General features: G+C 35.3%; 1 protein-coding gene across 3 annotated transcripts in view; it reads right to left on the reverse strand.

The window, feature by feature from the left end:
• The window catches only part of ITPR2 (inositol 1,4,5-trisphosphate receptor type 2), a 485,309-nt gene that overhangs the window by 139,689 nt on the left and 326,239 nt on the right, over positions 1 to 19,381 (reverse strand). For all 3 annotated transcript variants that reach the window (XM_007967992.3, XM_073020570.1, XM_007967993.3), the window contains exons 38-44: positions 18,599 to 18,707; positions 17,584 to 17,771; positions 10,805 to 10,988; positions 9,859 to 10,115; positions 7,411 to 7,611; positions 4,852 to 4,962; positions 715 to 810 (exon numbers count right to left, since the gene is read on the reverse strand). In XM_007967992.3, coding sequence (XP_007966183.2) covers positions 715 to 810; positions 4,852 to 4,962; positions 7,411 to 7,611; positions 9,859 to 10,115; positions 10,805 to 10,988; positions 17,584 to 17,771; positions 18,599 to 18,707 — 1,146 coding nt within the window. The remainder of the gene's footprint in view (positions 1 to 714; positions 811 to 4,851; positions 4,963 to 7,410; positions 7,612 to 9,858; positions 10,116 to 10,804; positions 10,989 to 17,583; positions 17,772 to 18,598; positions 18,708 to 19,381) is intronic.

Consider the following 19,381-nt stretch of genomic DNA (forward strand, 5'->3'; position numbering starts at 1 on the left):
AAAAGAGTGTTGTGCCAGGCTTTCATAGGAGATGCCCATAGCACCAACAACGGCCCTGATGTGAGTGGAGCTTAATCACCAGGGCACTGAGCTATACTATGTGAGTATGTTCTCAATGCTTTTGGAACCCAATGCTTTTAAAATACACCTGCATTATTTCATAAAGTGCATGCCATGAGTGAAAAGGAAAAGATAACTTCTACAATAGGAAGACACACTAATGATCTCTGTGGAATCTCTACTAGAGTCTGCACAGTTTCCTTGAGGCCAAGCATTGTACAACATATTACTGAGAAGGACAACTACAAAAAAAAACTAATTTTATTTTATTTTTCAGAAAGAGGTATAAATAAAATTTTTGAAGAGTACAAACATTTTTTTTTTACATCCCTTCCTCATATGCTCCAATACACCATTAAACTAAAGCCAACTTTTTTTCTGGCAATACACATTTGCATATAGTTTAGTATAGTGTGATAAGTTGGCTAAGAAAAGCGCTTGGAGTGGATAAAACTACTGAAGTCATAAGGCCCAGATCACACAGGCCTTTGCCAACACAGGGCCTTCTGAGGTATTGGAAATGGTAGGTCATGATGCTCCATTTGTCTCAGTAGAGCAATGAAAATCAATCAACTTTTTTTTCTGACATGTATTCTCTAAACTTGTTCCTTTTAGGTTACTCAATATTAACCAAGCTTCTAAAAGTTTTCTTACCAGTTCTCTGGGTCTCATGTTAAAAAGAATTCTTTCTGCATTCTCGCTGTCATGTCTGCTTTCCATAATGGCCAGCAAAAGTTTAGATGCATTGTTCTAGAGACACAGTTTGAGTTAATGTGCATGCAAAGTCAATTTCATGGATTAACAATTTCTCTGCATTTGTTTTAATTGAGATTACTAGGACCTCTTTTTTAATCAAACAAAATTTAAAGCTGCTAATTTCATTTGTCTTGTTAACATTCTAAAATAGAACATTTTACTTCACTGTGAACACAAAATATAACTAATGAATCATGAGAGCTATGTTACAAGACATATTTTAAATATTGGTGAAAAGGTACTTCAAATGCAAAATTGACTTACTATATATCGCACTAAAACATAATCATATTTTCCCTCACTGTTTCCTAAATAGGCATTTCAAAAAACAAGGTGAACAGGTATCAGTAACATATTTTACAGAAATGGTATACAATTTAAAGAATTTAGCACAATTGTTAAAATGAAATATTAATACATATTAGCAAATCGAAATCTAAAACTATATGAGCAACAATTAGAATTAATCTATAAAATTACAAATTCATGTGTTAGAAATATAAACTTATTGATAATGGCTTCCTAGTCTTACTATATGGCAGGTGATATGCAACTTGTTTCCCTTTGGGTTATGAAAGAATATCTTCTATTTTTGCTTAACAGAAAATGAAAATAGCTTATGTTGTCTTTGAAGTGTTCTAATTTGTTTTATCAATATATTATCTCAACCATTTCTACCTACAGATATCAAAAATATTTCTGATACAATTTACAATCCAAAATAGATACTCAGAGTTACAGAAAATCTTAGCCAAGAAAGCACAATATCCTAAACATTTTGAAAGATGTTACGTTATACTGTGTTTTTAATAGTGCTGGCATAGAATTTTGACAAATTGCAATATGAAATTAAATATCCAGGATTTACTTCTACAGTGTGCTCATAATATTCATTTAGATAACAATCTTAACCTCCACACACAATCTTTGATAGAAGTACAAAAGAATTGGAGTTAACATGGCTTTAAGATGCTTCTAAGTGACTCAAAGTTAACATATCATAGCATGAAAATTAAAATGAATTGTGTTTGGTCTAAATAAATAACGATCATGCAAATTTTGTTAAGGTTGTGCAAATTAATTCTCCTGGGTAGTTTTAACACCAAATTCTATCCAACTATTTCCCCCCTCAAGAGGTATAGCCTAAAAATCATCTTAAGTGACCAATAACAGTGACGATGATGAAGATGATGATTGACACTAACGTCACTGACTCATTATGAAAAGACTTTAGTATTTTGGGGGAAAGGGAGTATTATCCTTTTCTGCTCCATTTTCATATTTTGCAGACTTGAACCAATCCTAAAATTCTCTTCAACAATCTAGTATCCCACATAAATAATATACCTAGAAGAGTAAGGTTCTAGGATTAGTGGAGAGCTTAAATCCTAGGAATAATCTGAACAGATCACGGAATTCAAAGCTAAAACCTTGGCAACACTGACAGTGTTATCTAATGAACCTTCCCTCAGCAGGCCCAATACATGATAGCTTAAAAATACATCCAATTTCAGAATGCTATTGGCAATATGGTATTTTTTCTAGCCAATCTTCTTTTCCATATTATGTCAGAAGAATAGAAATCTTATAAATGGCCTAATGAAATATGAATCAAATTGATGGTATAAGAGTCTATAAATACCACAAAATCAAATGGAAATATCAGTATTAGTGCAGGAGTTTCTTCTTAAAGAAGCCACATTCTTTAAAAACAAAACAGAAATATTTACCTATTTACAAATGAAGCACTTCATATTTACAGCTCAGTTTTGCAAATGAAAATAAAAAGGACACCAAATATCAAAAAGTAATAGAGTCTCATACTAAATGAGTATATAAAGCTAAGTATACTTAAAATTAGGGATGATTCAGCAATTAAATTCAGGAATGAATGACATAAAATAAAACCTTAATAATTATTAATATGATATCTTTTTAATGTTAAAGATAATTTATTATTTAAAGTACACTATGCATGGAAATCCCTTAAATTTCTAATATATATTATTCTGTCTTACAAACATTGTTCTTATATCGGACAACATGTACAAAGCCTCAAAGATTGTTTAGAAAAGTACACATACCTCATTCCCTAAGAAAAAAAGACTATAAATATTTCAAGTCAAATCTATATTTGGTATTTTGACTTATCCAACTGTCATATTTTTAAAAGGTAACAATTGTACATACTAAAATTAACAAAAATTTAAATAACTTTTTTTTAAAAAGCATTTTCATTTGAATAGTTGATAATATCTTTGTGCTGTTAAGTGATGCCCTCTCACTTAATTTTTTTACACAGGCTTTGATTTGTAAATAATCTATATGCTTATACTTTATTTTACATGGATGAGTCATTCAGTATTTCTGCCCATTAAGTTTAATTAACTACAAAAGAAATTTAAAGGTATAGTCTTTAATGAAGGATTTTAAAAGCCAAAGATCAAGACCTGTCTATGTTGTTTCTTAATGAATTATGGTTAAAGATGAATTTAAGATAAAACAACAAAAATTTTTCTAATAACTTGAATTTAAGCTGACTATCTCACAGGCTGGTTTCATTAACTGAAGCATGATGGTAATGAATCAAAGCACAAAAGTGCATCTACGTAAGAATCACCTTTTCTAATCTATGAACAGAAAGAACAGCTTATACATATTACAACTGAAAACATGAAAAAATACAAACCCACCTCTTCTATTAAAGAAGCAGTTAAGCTGGGTGTGGTGGCATGCACCTGTAATCCCAGCTTATCAGGAGGTGGATGCTGGAGGATCACATGGGCCCAGGAGTTCAATATCAGCCTGGGCAACATAGTGAGACTCCAACTCAAAAAAATAAAATAAAGATAAAGAAGCATATGCTTACTAAGAGCCTTTAGCACAATCTTCATATAAACATATGTACTTTCCATTGTAATACCTAAACCTAAATTTAGAAACAGAATTAGAAAAATATCATTCCTATTTTTCTTGGCTACAAATTTACCCATACAAAGTTAAATTTAATTATACATTCTTTATAGTCTTGGATAGACCAGGCTTCACAGAGAAATTGTAATTTAGGCAAGATTATTTTTTCCTCATTAACGCTAAACACAATCATGTAGTCTTTACTAGCTCATCTCAATTGAATATCATGCCTTAGCTTTTGGGCTTTATATAATTTATTGTATATATTAATTTGTGCTCCCGAGCTCTTATAAATGAAACTGCTGGGAACTGTGTACAAGGCTTAAATTAAAGAAACCTCTTAGAGTGTGGATATCACTGAAAGTATTTTGGGGAAAGATAGTATTTTAATGTAAAAGAGAACAACTTTTAGAAAGAAGAGAGCCATAAAACTAAAATGCAGCACTCCTTTGACTTTGTCTAATTCCTTGTGACTTTCTGGGTGGAATTCTGTGGTCAATGTGTTTTAAAAATATATCAACACCTTTTGCTTCTCCCTATAATGAAAAATATAAAATAAAAACTAGACCGGGTGCGATGACTCATGTTTGTAATGCCAGCACTTTGGGAGGCCGAGGCAGGTGGATCATGAGGTCAGGAGTTCCAGACAAGTCTGGCCAACACAGTGAAACTTTATCTCTACTAAAAATACAAAAATTAGTTGGGCGTGGTGGCAGGCACCTGTAATCCTAGCTACTCGGGAAGCTGAGGCAGAAGAATTGCTTGAACCTGGGAGGAGGAGGTTGCAGTGAGCTGGGATCGCGCCACTGCACTCCAGCTTAGGCAGCAGAGCTAGACTCCATCTCAAAAAGTCAAGTAAAATAAAATAAAAATAAAAACAAAAGGGAAATCATGAAACACAGTGGCTGCTTGGAGAACTTCCAGGAAAGGACCTTGCCATGGAATATTACCTCAAAGTTAACTTCACATTGCATCCGGAGTTTAGTAAGCATTGTACTTTCACTATCCCTTTCTGTCAATTGATTCGTTGAAAACATGATAGTATGCTTTTGACAAGAGCTGCTTAAAGACTGTACTATAGAAACTGTAGCTTTTCTGGCCTGAACAGTGGATTCGCTCTACCTTTAGCTGGAGCACCAGATCCATTCGGTATTTACCAAGAGGGTTTATGTCATTCAGAATCAAAGCAATGATGATATCAATCCCATTAGACTCATGTGTAGCGATACAGGTCTAGAAAACAAAATATTTGTAGAACAGCATTTGATTCACAACAGAATAGCACAGAACTAACAGGATATAAAGCAACATAAAAACCTTAATTTTTGACCTTTAAAAAATAGCTAAGATTTGCCTTTGAGCATTTGACTTATTCTTTTGTATAGGGTCTGGCAATTAATTGATTAGTATTGATCAAATGGCCTTGTATGCAGAACACTGAGAGAGACACTGCGTGAAGCACGTATCTTTTAAAATATACTGTGTTTATAGAATTTCAGAGACTACTGGTTAAGTTAAATATCCTTTCATTCAATAAACTTTAATATACCAATCAACGGAGGAGTTCTTTAAGGTCAGAATTTTAAGATCTGAATTATCCTCAATAAAAGAATTTTCCCATTTATGAAAGACGTGTGTCCCTCATACCTGAGATTTGTAGGCAAATTTTACAGTACTGATGAAGCAATTTAAATTGATTGCTACTTAATGCTAAACTGATGACAAGAGATGCTGCTGTCCATGCCAGGTGGAAGCGAAGACAAGTAATATAGAGACTCTCCTGATGTCTGGGGACATGCTGTCAATAATGATGGCCGAAGGAAAAATTTACTGAATTTCTTAAACTTACATGAGGGATCTTCATTGGGGAAAATTTATGAAACATCCTGTGAGATAAACATCCACATTTTGAAGGTTAAGATCAACTGTGCTGGGATTCTGAATTTAATTTTACAGGTCTTAAATCAGGAACTTGTGAGCCAGATTTGTAGGACTATGTGTTAACAATGTAGCACCTTGTCAAGGGGTATGAAAAACTGAAATCCTGGCAAGTTAAATGAGAAAGAACAAAATCAAGACAATTTCAAAATGACTGCTTTTTCAGCATGGGCTTTATTTCTCCCTTCATACAATGGAGTTTTTATTCCTCTGACATAGAGGAAAGGTGTTTTCTACCCATCTCCTACCTTTCCTGAGGTTCTTTTGCTCATTAAAATATTTGCCAAACTTAAAGAGATCATCTCCAGAATTTGCCAGCAATCTTTCCTCCCACACATTTTCAGAGCAATGGGGAAGTATTTGTGAGGTTCGTGTTATTTGAAAATTAGCTTTTACTTTTAGAACTTATTTGGTTTTAGCAAATTACTTTCAAAGTTCACTTCCATTCTCTTATGAGACCAAAACTGGGGAACATTCTCACAAGCTTTCCCAAAAACAGCAGAAGAGACAAATGGTATAATTATTTTCTATTATAGATGTACAAGTTTTTATCAACAACAAAACCAAATCTTTGAATTTGTATGCTTTTCCTTAACTTTAAATCAACATCTAGGTTTTCTTGTATCATTGCTCTGGGAGACTGAAATATAACCCAGAAAAATGCAGGGAAAAATCCACAAACTCTTTTGGTATTTCATATGTACAGTACAGAAAGGGAAAATACCTCCATAACAAATTGTTTATGCCAAAATTGTCCTGTTTTTATTTTATACACCTACGCATGTACATATGTGTGCATATGTTCATAAATATATGTGTGTGTGTGCATAGACACCATGTGCATGTGTGTGTACATCTCATATAAATTGCAATTTTTAAAAAAGCAAATTTCTTTTTCACATTTTTCTATATCAATCATTGTTGTTTTTGCTCTCAATGGCTTCTTTAATATTTATATCCAGAAATGTTTATGACTTGAAAACTCTGTCTTCTGGACTGATCCATGCCTATGATGGTAGCTCCATGATGCCTGAGAGGAGGTGATACAGTCAACTGGCAAACTTTCAGGTGGCATCCCTTCCCTTAATTGACCCAAGTGTCCTGCCTTCTACTCCCATAATATGTCCTTGATATCCAAGCAAACAAAATTAGAGGCAAACATTCTGGAAACGAGACTTGAAACTGTGCCCTCCAGAATGTAATATAGTCGAAAGAGCACTCAATTTAGACTCAGAATCAAAAATCCTTAGTTGTAAGAGTGGCTCTACAACTTACTGATTCTGTCACTCTGAAACTCTGGAAAGTCACTTAATCTTTGAGTTAGAGCCTATTCATCAGCAAAGTAGGAATAATGACACCTATTCACAAGTGTATTGTGCATATAAAAGAAACAACATATACTACTCCTTGTAGGGGTGCCAAAACAGCCAAAGAAAGTTTATTCCACAAATCCCGGAAAGGTTCACTAAAGATGAAAACTGGGTGGTGGTCATGACACATATTTCACTTTTTTCAGTAAGTCGATTTTTATCTTGAACATTTTCATGGGAATTGTTTTTACAATGAAATTATATACAAATGCAGCATAGCATTTCCTCGTCTATAATTCAGTCTTTGTATGTTTTATTAGGAAAGTAAAAATGTCTGGCACAGCAAGAAGAAAGATCTTTCAAGTGCACACAAAGATTGGCTCCTTCCCCAACTTAATCCCTTTACTAATTAGTCATGAATACTTCTCGTTACCTGATTTTCATGGCAGGGGCCCTGGCAATACTCAGTCAAGCTCTCCAGGGTCTGGTTGACCAGTGCTACGTTCTTCTCATTGATGTAGAGACCCAACAGGCCCAGGCCACCGGTTGTACTTCCGCAAATGCAGTCCAGAAACTGAAGGGTCTCACAGACAAGGTTGTAATTTGTTTTGTTGTTTTGATTCCTCAAGAAGTTCTGAAGGCAAAAGAAAATAAACCTGAAGGGTTACAAAAATTCACTGTGCTGATTGTTTGTTGTTCTCCCCATATGTGCGCTTTTCTAACTCTTCTTTGTAAGAAAATTATTCGCATTTATTAAAATTGTCCTCCATTTAAGGAGGGAGAAAGGCCCTTAGGCCTTAGGTTTTTCCTCAAGCATCTCTCTATCTATCTATATATATACACACACGCACACACACACACACACATATATACACACACACATATATGTACTATATATAATATATAATATATTGTGCCTTTGTGTGTATATATATAAAAAATATATATATATCTCAGGATAGTTCATAATCAACATTTCTCAGTGTCATTATCAAACTACACACAGAGGGCAAAAGTAACGAGAAGTGGGAAAAAGAGAAAAAAAACTAGGTAGAAAGAAGTTCATTAGGGAGAGAAGCAAATTTTCAATTATAAATAATTTCATATGAACAGTGCAACTTCGTTGTTCATTGATTATAAACGATATAACCATTATGAAGGGCAACTGGAAGTATCTATCAAAATTTTCAGTTAACATACAGTTCCACTTCTAAAAAGCTTTTCTAGATATATGTACACAAGTACACCAACAGGTTCCCTGCATACTGCTTGTTATACAAACACCAGAAACCATATCATAATTATGGTAATGTGACTGGCTTAATAAACAATAGTACATCCAAACATTAGAATACTGTAAAACTATAAAAATTTGGTACTTCAACATGTATCAATAAACATAACCTGGCAATAAGTAATTGTCTAATAACAGATATTACTAAATGAAAAATGTAAGTTGAGGAATACCATAAAATATGATTTTTTTTTTTTTTTCTTGAGACGGAGTCTCACTCTGTCACCCAGGCTGGAGTGCAGTGGCAAGATCTCGGCTCACTGCAAGCTCCGCCTCCTGGGTTCACGCCATTCTTCTGTCTTAGCCTCCGGACTAGCTGGGACTACAGGTGCCCGCCACCACGCCCAGCTAATTTTTTGTATTTTTTTTAGTAGAGACAGGGTTTCACCATGTTAGCCAGGATGGTCTTGATCTTCTGACCTTGTGATCCACCCATCTCGGCCTCCCAAAGTGCTGGGATTACAGGCGTGAGCCACCGTGCCTGGCCGGAATACCATAGAATATGATTTTTAAAAAATGTTTACCCGCACAGATCAACATGCTTATGCATGCATAAAAATTTCTAGAAGAAAAAACCTAGACCCTGACAATATTCAGTCAAGTTCTCCAGATTAATCACCTGTTAACAGTGATTTTTCTCTGGGGAGTAAACATAGTAAAAGGGTAAGCTGGGAAGGAAACTTGTTTTATATTTCAATTTAGTATTTATTTCTATTAATTTATTATTTAATGTGTTTATTTCAATTTATATCTACCATTTATTCTTCTTAAGACAATTTTAAAAGTAGTATTTTCTATACTGATCCCACACTCCTATCAGTAAACTGTTCAATCAGATACTATCTAATGTGTTATATACCCTATATGTCTATTTCCTACACTGACAGACGAAATGGGTTAGGATATGCCCATGGGCACTGATCCAGTATTGTCCCTCCAGAAGCAGTGTTTCTGGCCTTGGCCCACCTGTGTACAAACAATGCAAAAAAGTGGCCAAAATTCAAAATTCATAGGCACTCCTAAGTTCATCTATCTAACAAAGGAAAATGCAGGAAAGAAGATATAAGACACTGACTACATTCATTTTTGAATGTATCCACCTTCACTCTAGTTAAAAACATCCTCTTCTATGTTAATTCTGTTTCAAATGAAGACATACAAATATACTCAGTATTCTCACCCGAGAAATATGAATTGGCTTGAAAATAATGAAAGCCCCTTAAGACTATAAAACTATGAAAGATATAGATGAGACAAATATGATCTCTCTCAACAATATAACCTTACCAGAGAATACTAGGAAGAGAGGATGCCCACTGAGGCTAAAAATATTTGAAGCTAAAAATATTGATGAGGATGATACTGTATGAGGCTGATTTTTTTTTTTTTTTTTTTTTGTATAAAAGGATTTTCTTCTTCCTTTTCTTCACTGATACCAAAGTTTCTTCCCATTTCAGAAGAGGACTATTGCTTTTATTGATTATCTTTCCAAAACTCTCTCCAAAACTACTTGTTGGTTTTATTGGAATTTAATTACTTACAAACATAGGTTGTATTCTCAGCTTTCACACAAAACAGAACAAATACCTGTAATTCCCGGTTGTGATTCTCACACAGTAACTGAAGAAATCTCAGTATTGGCTGCATGATGGCAATTGCAGGACTCATTGTTACTTCCTCTGCAGATTTTTCCTCAGTGTTTCCTGCTTCTGGTCCTGTGCACATAATGTCTATTTCTGGATCCATTTCTCTTCTGTATACACAATATGCTTTGGATGTTGCTGAAGAAGCTTCTGTTAATTGCCCTTTCATTCCCTCTTTTAAATGTAGTGTTGAATCTCTTACTGAAAACAAAGCAGTACTTTTATATTTCTGAACCAATTTGCTTTCGCTAATTTTTAGAAAAAAAAAAAAAAAACAACCAGGTACCCAAATTCTCTAACAACTGAATTAAAAATAATCTGAAAAAAGGTGCAACAATTTCCAAAAAGGATTTGAGATAGCACTTAAAAGTTAAATTTGCAGTGGGTCATAAAAAAGATCTCAATGCTTAGCAAATTTTAAAAGGACTCATGTATTTCTGATATATGAGTTTCATATTCAAGAAGGCAGGAAAATGTGACAAACTTCAAAATGTTAGTGTCTTTATGATTTGTATTTAATACATGGATGATTTTGTCATTCTAATACCAAGAATCTTTCATTGGAGTTTGGTGTGGTAATTTCTGTTTTTAAAGTTTTATTTTCATGGTCACTTAAAAGATTTGGGGCAGTTATTCTTTACCATGCATGCCACAGTGAAATCAAACATTTTTCATGTCATTGGTTGCTTTGTACTGATTATGTCTCATTTAAGTCTAGTCCTGCAGAGCTGTTTTAGGGTCAACCCATGACCAAAATTCTTTATGGATGATCAGAGCCACAGTGGGGATAATTAAACCAAGAGAAGAGAGATGACAAATGTTAATGAGATTTAAACACTATTCCCCTTTTCTCTCACTCTGTTCTCCCAAATACTCAAATGCTTATTTACCTCTCATTCGTGGACCAGATGTCATCAATTCATTGTCATCGTCCCTTTTTTTGCTACCTAAATCTATGGTATTAACTGTCACTGTTGATCTTATTTCTTTCTGAGCAGCCTTCATTCGATCATACAGAACTTTAAAGAATTTTTCTGACTTTTTTTGTTCATGCAACTGCTGGTAGAAAGAATACTGCAAGAAAACATATTTTAAGACATCAATACCCAAGGGGAGACAAATAGTGTTTTTATGCTTGAAATAAACATAAGCATTATAGGTAAAAGCACATACTTAATGCACTACCCATTATTATTTCATAAATTGACAGCCTTTGCCAGTTTCTTGTACTATTTAATGTGTACTAATAATAGTTGGTATTTACTTAGCATTTTCCACTAAACTCCAACATATTTTCATATGCTGTTTAATTTATCCTTACTGGTTATATATTTTTAAAAATGTACAGGGACATTATAAGAATTTGTGTGGAAAGAATTCTTTGATTTTTATATTATTATAAAGTCATGCATTGATTCAACATGAATGTATTGAGTGCCTACTATGTGTCAAGCCCTCCGTTAATAGGGATAGAACAAAAATGGAAACCAACCACAATCCTTGCTCTCATGAGTTTGTAGTCTAAAGTGGAAAATAGCCATCAACCCAATGATCACCCTGTATAAACATGAGTTTACGGAAAGTTACAAAGGATGATTTTTCTCTTTATCTAAATTACAGCACATTTTAGAAATTTAGAAAGTGTTACCACGGTAGCCTCACTCATGGGATCTCACTGATAAACAGGTACCAACTTCTTTTGGTTCCTCATTAGCTACATTGTTTTGCATGGGGTCTCAGAAAAATCCACCTTAAAATAAATTTAGTCAATAATGATGCAGAAGTGGTTCAGAAACAAAAGTATGATAAAATGTATCTTTGTAAGATGTGGAAATATTCAGCCCTGGGAAGATTCTGCTCAATGCCTTATGGAAGTGTCCAGGAGAAGCAGTAGGAGGTAGGAAAGATAACACATTCCAGGGAAGATAGAATTTGAAGTGGGTGGGGAAATTATAACTTCTTACTACCAAGATTATGAGATAGACACAAGACAAGATAAATATCATTTGTAAATTAATAAAGAGAGTAACTCCCTAACTGTAGTGAATAAAAGAGTTATATAAGCTTCAGGAGAGATAGTATGAAGAAAACATAAGAAAAAATAATTTCCAGATCAAGCAGAACTGGTCCTATTCCAATATAAGAACATTTAAATAGCCAAATTTGGGGAGTTTGCCTCCAGGATATGCTTTCCTTTAGGAATTCCTGGAACTATGACCCACAGGTCTTGGGATCCATAACCGAGACTCTAATGACATCAGGTCTTGAAATGGTTGCCTACCCTGCAATTTTCTCTATGCACAATGTATATACACGAGTGTCTTATGAAGCCTTAGATGTCAGCTGCACACCTACAAGGGTAAGCTCCTACACAGAAGGCGAGCAACCCTCAAGAAAGAAGGCCAAAAAGTCACGGTAACCATAGCAACCACAGTAAAGCAGTCAAGCTGGTTTTGTTAATTCAAACAATAAATGCAGCATTCACAGACCTTTACAATCCCATGAATTAAGCAGATGATAAAGTTCGAATCTTTTCAATATAATGGGGTTAGAAGGTGGAAGGAGTTTCCAATATATTAATGAGGAGTTATGAGAACTTTGTGGCTCTATTAAAACAAAGTTTCATAATTTATGTAGTTCTTACGTATACATTACTTCATAGATACTTTCAATTCACCAGTGTGATGAATAGAGTGTTCTTAGTTCCATTTTATAGATTCATAAAATGAGGTTTAGTAAAGACGAGTGACTTGCCCAATATTATGTAACTAGTAAGGGGGAGAGCTAGGATTTAAATCTAGATTTTCTGACTCTAAATCACTAAACATATAAAACAACCTCTCACGATCAAAATGCTAGATTATTTACACAGATAACACCTTTTAAGAACCAGGTATCTACAATGCTTAACACCACGATTTTAAAAAGGAAAAGTAGGTTTCATATATATTTATATAATCTCAATAAGTAGCATAAGGATTCCTCTCACTAAAGATATGATTTTTGCTTAGGAAACTACCTCCATTAGCTGCACAGAGTGTAAGAGCAAAGAGACTCTAAGTGTTTTGGAACTAAGGGGGATGGATAAACAGATATGTGTGACAGGGGAGTGGAAGAGGCAGAGAAGGGAAGGGAAGTGAGAATGGAGAAAGACAAGAGCATGATGCAGGGAGAATCCTCAAGTGAAATATCCTAGGGGTGAGGATGGAGATGATTATTCCTAGAAAATAGATGCTTCTTGCATCTAAGAGCACAGATCTGGAGCCAGACAGCATGGATTTGAAACCTGGCTCTATCTCTAACTAGCGACGTAAGCTTGGGTCTATCTCAGTTTCTTCTTCAGTAAAATAGGATAACACACCAGTTACCTCGCAGGTTGTTTGAATATTAGCCAAGGTAAAACATACAAATCACAAAGAACAGTGCCTCATATTTAGTAGGTATGATTTTTCTTATTGCTATCATTAGGTTCCATGTGAAACTGTAATATAAGTACCTCCTGTATCCTCCCCTTCAGTTGATCTTTAATAAAGTATAGAACATACATACGTTGACTTAATGTAGTTAGAAAGGAAGAAATTAAGGAAGAGGCTGCAATTCTCAGCATGACAGAAGCAGGGGCGTTAAGAATCTATGTGCTGAGAAAGCAAGACTGTTTCTGGCTAAGGAGACAGAATGTAAAACCCCCGGGGAACTGGCAAGTATATTGGGGAGGAGTGTGCTTTAGACTGCTATAGGGCAAGGAATAAGATTTGAGCTAATCTCAACTAGACCTCTTAGAACCAGGAAAACATAGTTGCCATCTGGGTTATACAATGTGAGACATCCGAGTAGAGGAAGGCTGGTACCTATTGCCATAATCCATCTTAAAAGAAGATTTTCATATATAAAAGTAATTTAACGCTGTTTCATCAACAAATATTTGTTGAATGGCCGTAAAGCACTGTAGACATAAAGAATAGGATATGATCCCCTATATTGAAGAAGTTGAAATTCAACTGGAGAGGCAGGGTATAATACAAATTACAACTAAACAAAGTAGCACGTGCAAAATGCCAAGTGGGTATTAAAGAAACAAGTGCATAGGAGCTGAGATAAGGGAATGGATACCAAATGCCCCAGACGAGCTAGGAAAGACTTTATGAAGAAGAAAGAATTTGATTAGGACCATTCATTCACAGATCCATTCCCTCCTGCACACTGATTGAACCCCAAGACTGGTCCAGACACAAGGGGTACCAAGATGAATAAAATGTAGTTGCAACCTTGAAGGACTTATAATTTACTAGATAGCACCTGATACACACATGAAGAGGCACAAAAAAGTGGCAGAAATGGCCGGGCCCGGTGGCTCACGCCTGTAATCCCAGCACTTTTGGAGGCCAAGGCAGGTGGATCACCTGAGGTCAGGAGTTGAAGACCAGCCTGGCCAACAGGATGAAACCCCACCTCTACTAAAAATACAAAAAATTAGCCGGGCATGGTGGTGGGTTCCTGTAATCCCAGCTACTCAGGAGGCTGAGTATTGCTTGAACCGGGGAGGCGGAAGTTGAAGTGAGCCGAGATTGCACCGAGATTGCACCATTGCACTCCAGTCTGGGTAACAAGGGTGAAACTCCATCTCAAAAACAAACAAACAAAAAAAAGTGGCAGAAATGTCATTAAAGACGTTCACAGGTTATAACAGGGGCACACAGTAAGCAGTAATCAATTCTACCCAGTGAGATACAGAGCCTGAAAAGGCTTCTAGGAGAAATGCATTGAGTTGAATCCTCAAAGAGGAGAAAGCAGCATGAGAAATAACACAACGCATTTGAGGAATGACAAAGAGCTAAGTGTAGCTGATGCATAAGAGGAAGGATGCAGGAGGCAAGAGGGTGGAAGAACAAGGGAAAGTTGGAAAATTTGAAGAGAACAGGAAGGATCTTATGGACTGTAGCAGGGAGTTTGTCTTTATAGGGCAGGTGACAGATTTTAAGCAGAATAATAGCATGTTTTTGGAAAGGCATCTTTGAAGGCAACATGAAGAATGATTTGGAGAAGGGCAAAACTGGAAGCAGGGACACCTCTTATAAGACTATTTGTCACTGTCCAGGAAAAGATAAGGAGGATCTGTAGTGAGAGCTGGAAAAGCAGGGATTGAAAATAATAGAGTATGGATATGAGGGATATTAAAGGGGTAGAATCACAGAAGCTGGTCATCAGTGGGATGTTCAGGAAGAGAGTAAGTGAGGGTGGAGAAGTTAAGTTCAAGGCTGACTATCATTTTCTGATCAGACAACTGGGTAGATGGAGTGCCAGTCATTGAGAGAGATAATGGCAAAAGGAGCAGTGGGTGTATGGAGAACAACAGCAGATTCCATGTGAGATTTGTTGAGCTTAAGGCATTTGTGCACATCCCACTAAATATTCTGGAAGACAGCTGGATACAGAGTCTAGAACGTCAGTGAGTTCAGAAGCATCTAAACACAGTAAACGTTAAAGGTGTGGAAATGAATGAGGTCAGGCTGGAGAACAAAGAGAGTGAGAAGAGAGAGTGCAAAGAAACTTGGGAGATGTCAGGATTCAAGAGTTCAGCAGAGGAAGAAAAACCTTTGCAGAAGGCTAAGAAGAAATGGTAGGAGGTAGAAGACAAGCTGGAGAGGGTAGTGTCCCAAGACCCAGGTAGAAAAGGTTTCAAGAAGAAAGAAAAAGTCACTAGTGGCAAATGCCACAGAAAATCATGTAAAGAAGGACTGAAAAATATTTCGGTTGTGAGGAGATCTTAGGGGAACAACTTGCCAGGAATTTATAAGTAGAAGGTGCAGTTTCCAATGAGAGCTGGCTTATTCCGCAGCAATATGAGGATACAAGTAAGCAAAAATAAGTGCAAAGGATGAAGGATGATCCCATCTGGTGACCCTTAGTGGCCTAGAAACAGAAATCTAGAAAAGACTGCAATCCTAAAGATTTCTTCTAGAGATGCCCCCTACCAAAAAAAAAAAACAATACTGTCACTTCTGTCCACTGAAAAGTCTCTAGCTAATGTTAAGTGGTTGCCTGGACACTTCCTCTAGAAAGTCCCAGTTGACAGACCTTCCTGGTTTAACTCTGAATAGTATTTTGTCATGTTCATAAACCGCATTTTAAAAAATCATTCATCCATTGATAAGTAAAATAGTGGAAGCTAAAAATGCTGAAGTCATAGAAGTAGACAGTGGAACACTGGTCATAGAGTCCAGTTTCAGTTAAACAGGAGGAGTAAATTTCAGTGTTCTACTGCAAAGCAAGGCAATGATACTTAATAACAATAATATGTTATATATTTCCAAATAGCTGAAAGAATTTTAAATGCTCTCACTACAAGTAAATGATAAATATTTGAGGTGATGGATATGCTAATTATCCTCATTTGATCATTACACAACATATATATATGTGATCATATATATATATGATCATTACACAACATATATATATATCTCAAAGCATCAGATTGTACCCCATAAATATACACAATGATTATTTGTCAATTAAAAATAAAATATAATTTTTAAAAAGCCCCAACTGAACACCTGGTTCAGATAAGATAATTTCCAAGAAAATTCACTCAACTTCCTCCATCACCTCCTTCCTCAACTTCCCGCAGAGGAAATCTATGCTGCAGCTACAGCATCATGAGAATTTTAAATACTTTCTTTTCTCAACTAAGTACTATAGATTTAGCGTTGTTTTGTCACCATGCCACTTGCTGCTCTTGAGGCCTTTATTCCTAAAGCCACTGTGATTGGATGTGTTAGACGATAATGTTCCTGTCGTTCAATGTATTTGACGGTTAAATGACGCACAATATCCAAGTTTCAAATCAGACATGGCTTCTGCTGGCCATGAGTCGAGAAAATGGCTTTTGGAATTTCTAATTATATACTTAGTTGTAAGTAGGTAGTTTTCTTTACTGACCAAGGCAAACCTAGAAAGAGCAGGCTACCAAGCAGCAAAACAGACAGCTAGATGGGAGGAATAAATTCCTGTGTTCTAATCCTCAGTAGGGTGGCCATAATTAACAATTTATTGTATATTTTCAAATAGCTAGAAAAGTGAATTTTGAGTGTTCCCAACACAAAAAAATGATAAACGTTTGAGGTGAAGGATGTGCTAATTACCTTAATTTGATCATTACATATTATATACATGTATCAAAATATCACACTGTACCCAATAAATATGTACAATTATTACTATTTAACCATAATGATAAAAAAAAAAAGACTGGAGGAAAATGTCTGTCATCTGGGAACACTCCCCAGCTCTCCAGCTCATACAGCATGTTTTGCCTTTGGGTGTAGTCAAGTCCACGGGCCACTTGGCAGAAGTTTCAAAAGAAAACATGTGCCTTCTGGAAACAGTGGCCTAATCTCCTGTGTGCAGGTAACCATATTGCTCACTGTTGTGGAATTCCTGGAATAATGTCAGAAGGAAGTTTCAGAGGAATGTTCTGCTTGACTGAATAAATTGTGAAGCTCTGTAGTTTCTACAGCAAACAAATAAATTTAAGAAAAGTGTGATACATGGATTTTTTTTTTGTAGTAATAAGAGCTAAAAGAAACACATTACTTTTCCTTGGTTTCTGTGACAAGTAAACAAGAAATACCAATAATAAATGTAATCCCCATGATTGATGAACAAGTACCTGTGTTTGTGTATTTCCCCCTTCGAGCAAGGCAATGCCGAGGAAAATGCCTTCTGAAAAAATTCTGTCATTTTTGGTGTTCACTATAACATCGATGACAAGCTCTGATGCACCTTCTTTATCCAGCAGACACTGAATATCTGACATTGATATCCCCATCTTATCTGAATCTTGTCCAGAAAAGCTTCCTGTGATTAGGAAAAATAAATAAATAAATCTTAATTGTAGACACTATTAACATGTAAGGTTTTCAAATTCTTAAATTTTATTATTTTAATAAAAATATTAATCATTGAGATTTTTCCCTACAAAGTTAAATATAATAGAAGCTTGAGGCTGGGCATGGTGGCTCACGCCTGTAATCCCAGCACTTTGGGAAGCTAAGGCGGGCAGATCACTTGAGGTCAGGAGTCTGAGACCAGCCTGGCCAACAGAGTGAAAGTCCAATTCTACTAAAAATACAAAAATTAGCCGGGTGTGGTGGCACATGATTGCAATCATAGCTACTTGGGAGGCTGAGGCAGGAGAATCGCTTGAACCTGGGAGGCGGAGGTTGCAGTGAGCCAAGATTGCGCCACTGCACTGTGGCCTGGGTGACAGAGCGAGGCTCTGTCTTGGAAAAAAGAAAAAAAAAAAAAAGAAACAAAACAAACAAACAAACAAAAACGCTTGAGTTTAAAAAATCAAAGTTTGTAAAAATAGAACTCTTTATTAAATGTTTGACACATGTGATTAAATGTTTTGCTTAAAAATAGAAAAAGAAAACTAGCTTTATTTCGTCCTTAATTTCTACATTAAGAGATTATAACTTAACTATTTTTCTAAAGTCAAAAAGCAAAATTAATTCTGATGTTCAAATCTGTTGTTTTATGAACCCCAAATTGTATGAGTTTTTAATAGTGATTTTTAAATGACTCTTTTATATCTCTGCCATTTCAGTAAAATACAAGAGTAACAATGACATGGAGATGTATCAAGAGAATCCTAAAACGAGAAAACAAATGACAGGACTTACCTCCCACCTGTGCAGTTTTGGAGTAGGCTCCTGATAGGTGTCCATTCATGCCAATACTATAATCACCTTTAAAGTATCGATTCAGAAGTATCTTTCTTAATGTGTTACCCTAATAAGAAGGATAACAAAGAGTTACTGTTTTCTTTTCTAATAAAAGTGAAAAATGCCAGTATGTTAAATGCTTTAAAAGCATTTTGTGAATGATGTTGAATCATGGAAAAATTAACTTCATATCAGATAATATTTTCTGAGGCAAAAATTTACAAATGCATCCCAATAAAATAATAATTTTGCTTCTCATAATAAATAAAGAGGATGGGAGAAGCTTTTTGGAGGTGATGAACAGGTTTATGGCAGATATTATGCTGGTGGTTTCATAGTGTATACTTATCTCCAAACTCATCAAGTTGAAGACATTAAATATGTACAGCTTTTTGTATGCCAATTAATCATAACTCAATAAACAGTTTTAAATATAATTTTATTCTGTCAAAAATAAAAAAGAAGAGTGTGTTCAATAGAATGTACTAGAAAAATCACAAACGCTACAAATTTAAGATTGCTTCAAAAGCTATAGTTCCGAGTTGGGGAGTATCAGTCACCTAAAGAAGACTCAGAATAATAAACACCCTAAGAATTGGAAAGCAAAGGGCTTAGGTAGAGGAATTTAGTCAGAAGAGCAAGAAAAGAGTTCGGAACAGAGCAGGTACTCAAAAAATTAACCTTGATAAAACAGACTGAATTATATTTAAACTCCAAAATGCTTTACTCAGAAGACTGTGG

The sequence above is a fragment of the Chlorocebus sabaeus genome, chromosome 11 (genome assembly GCF_047675955.1).
Source record: "Chlorocebus sabaeus isolate Y175 chromosome 11, mChlSab1.0.hap1, whole genome shotgun sequence".
NCBI lineage: Eukaryota > Metazoa > Chordata > Mammalia > Primates > Cercopithecidae > Chlorocebus > Chlorocebus sabaeus.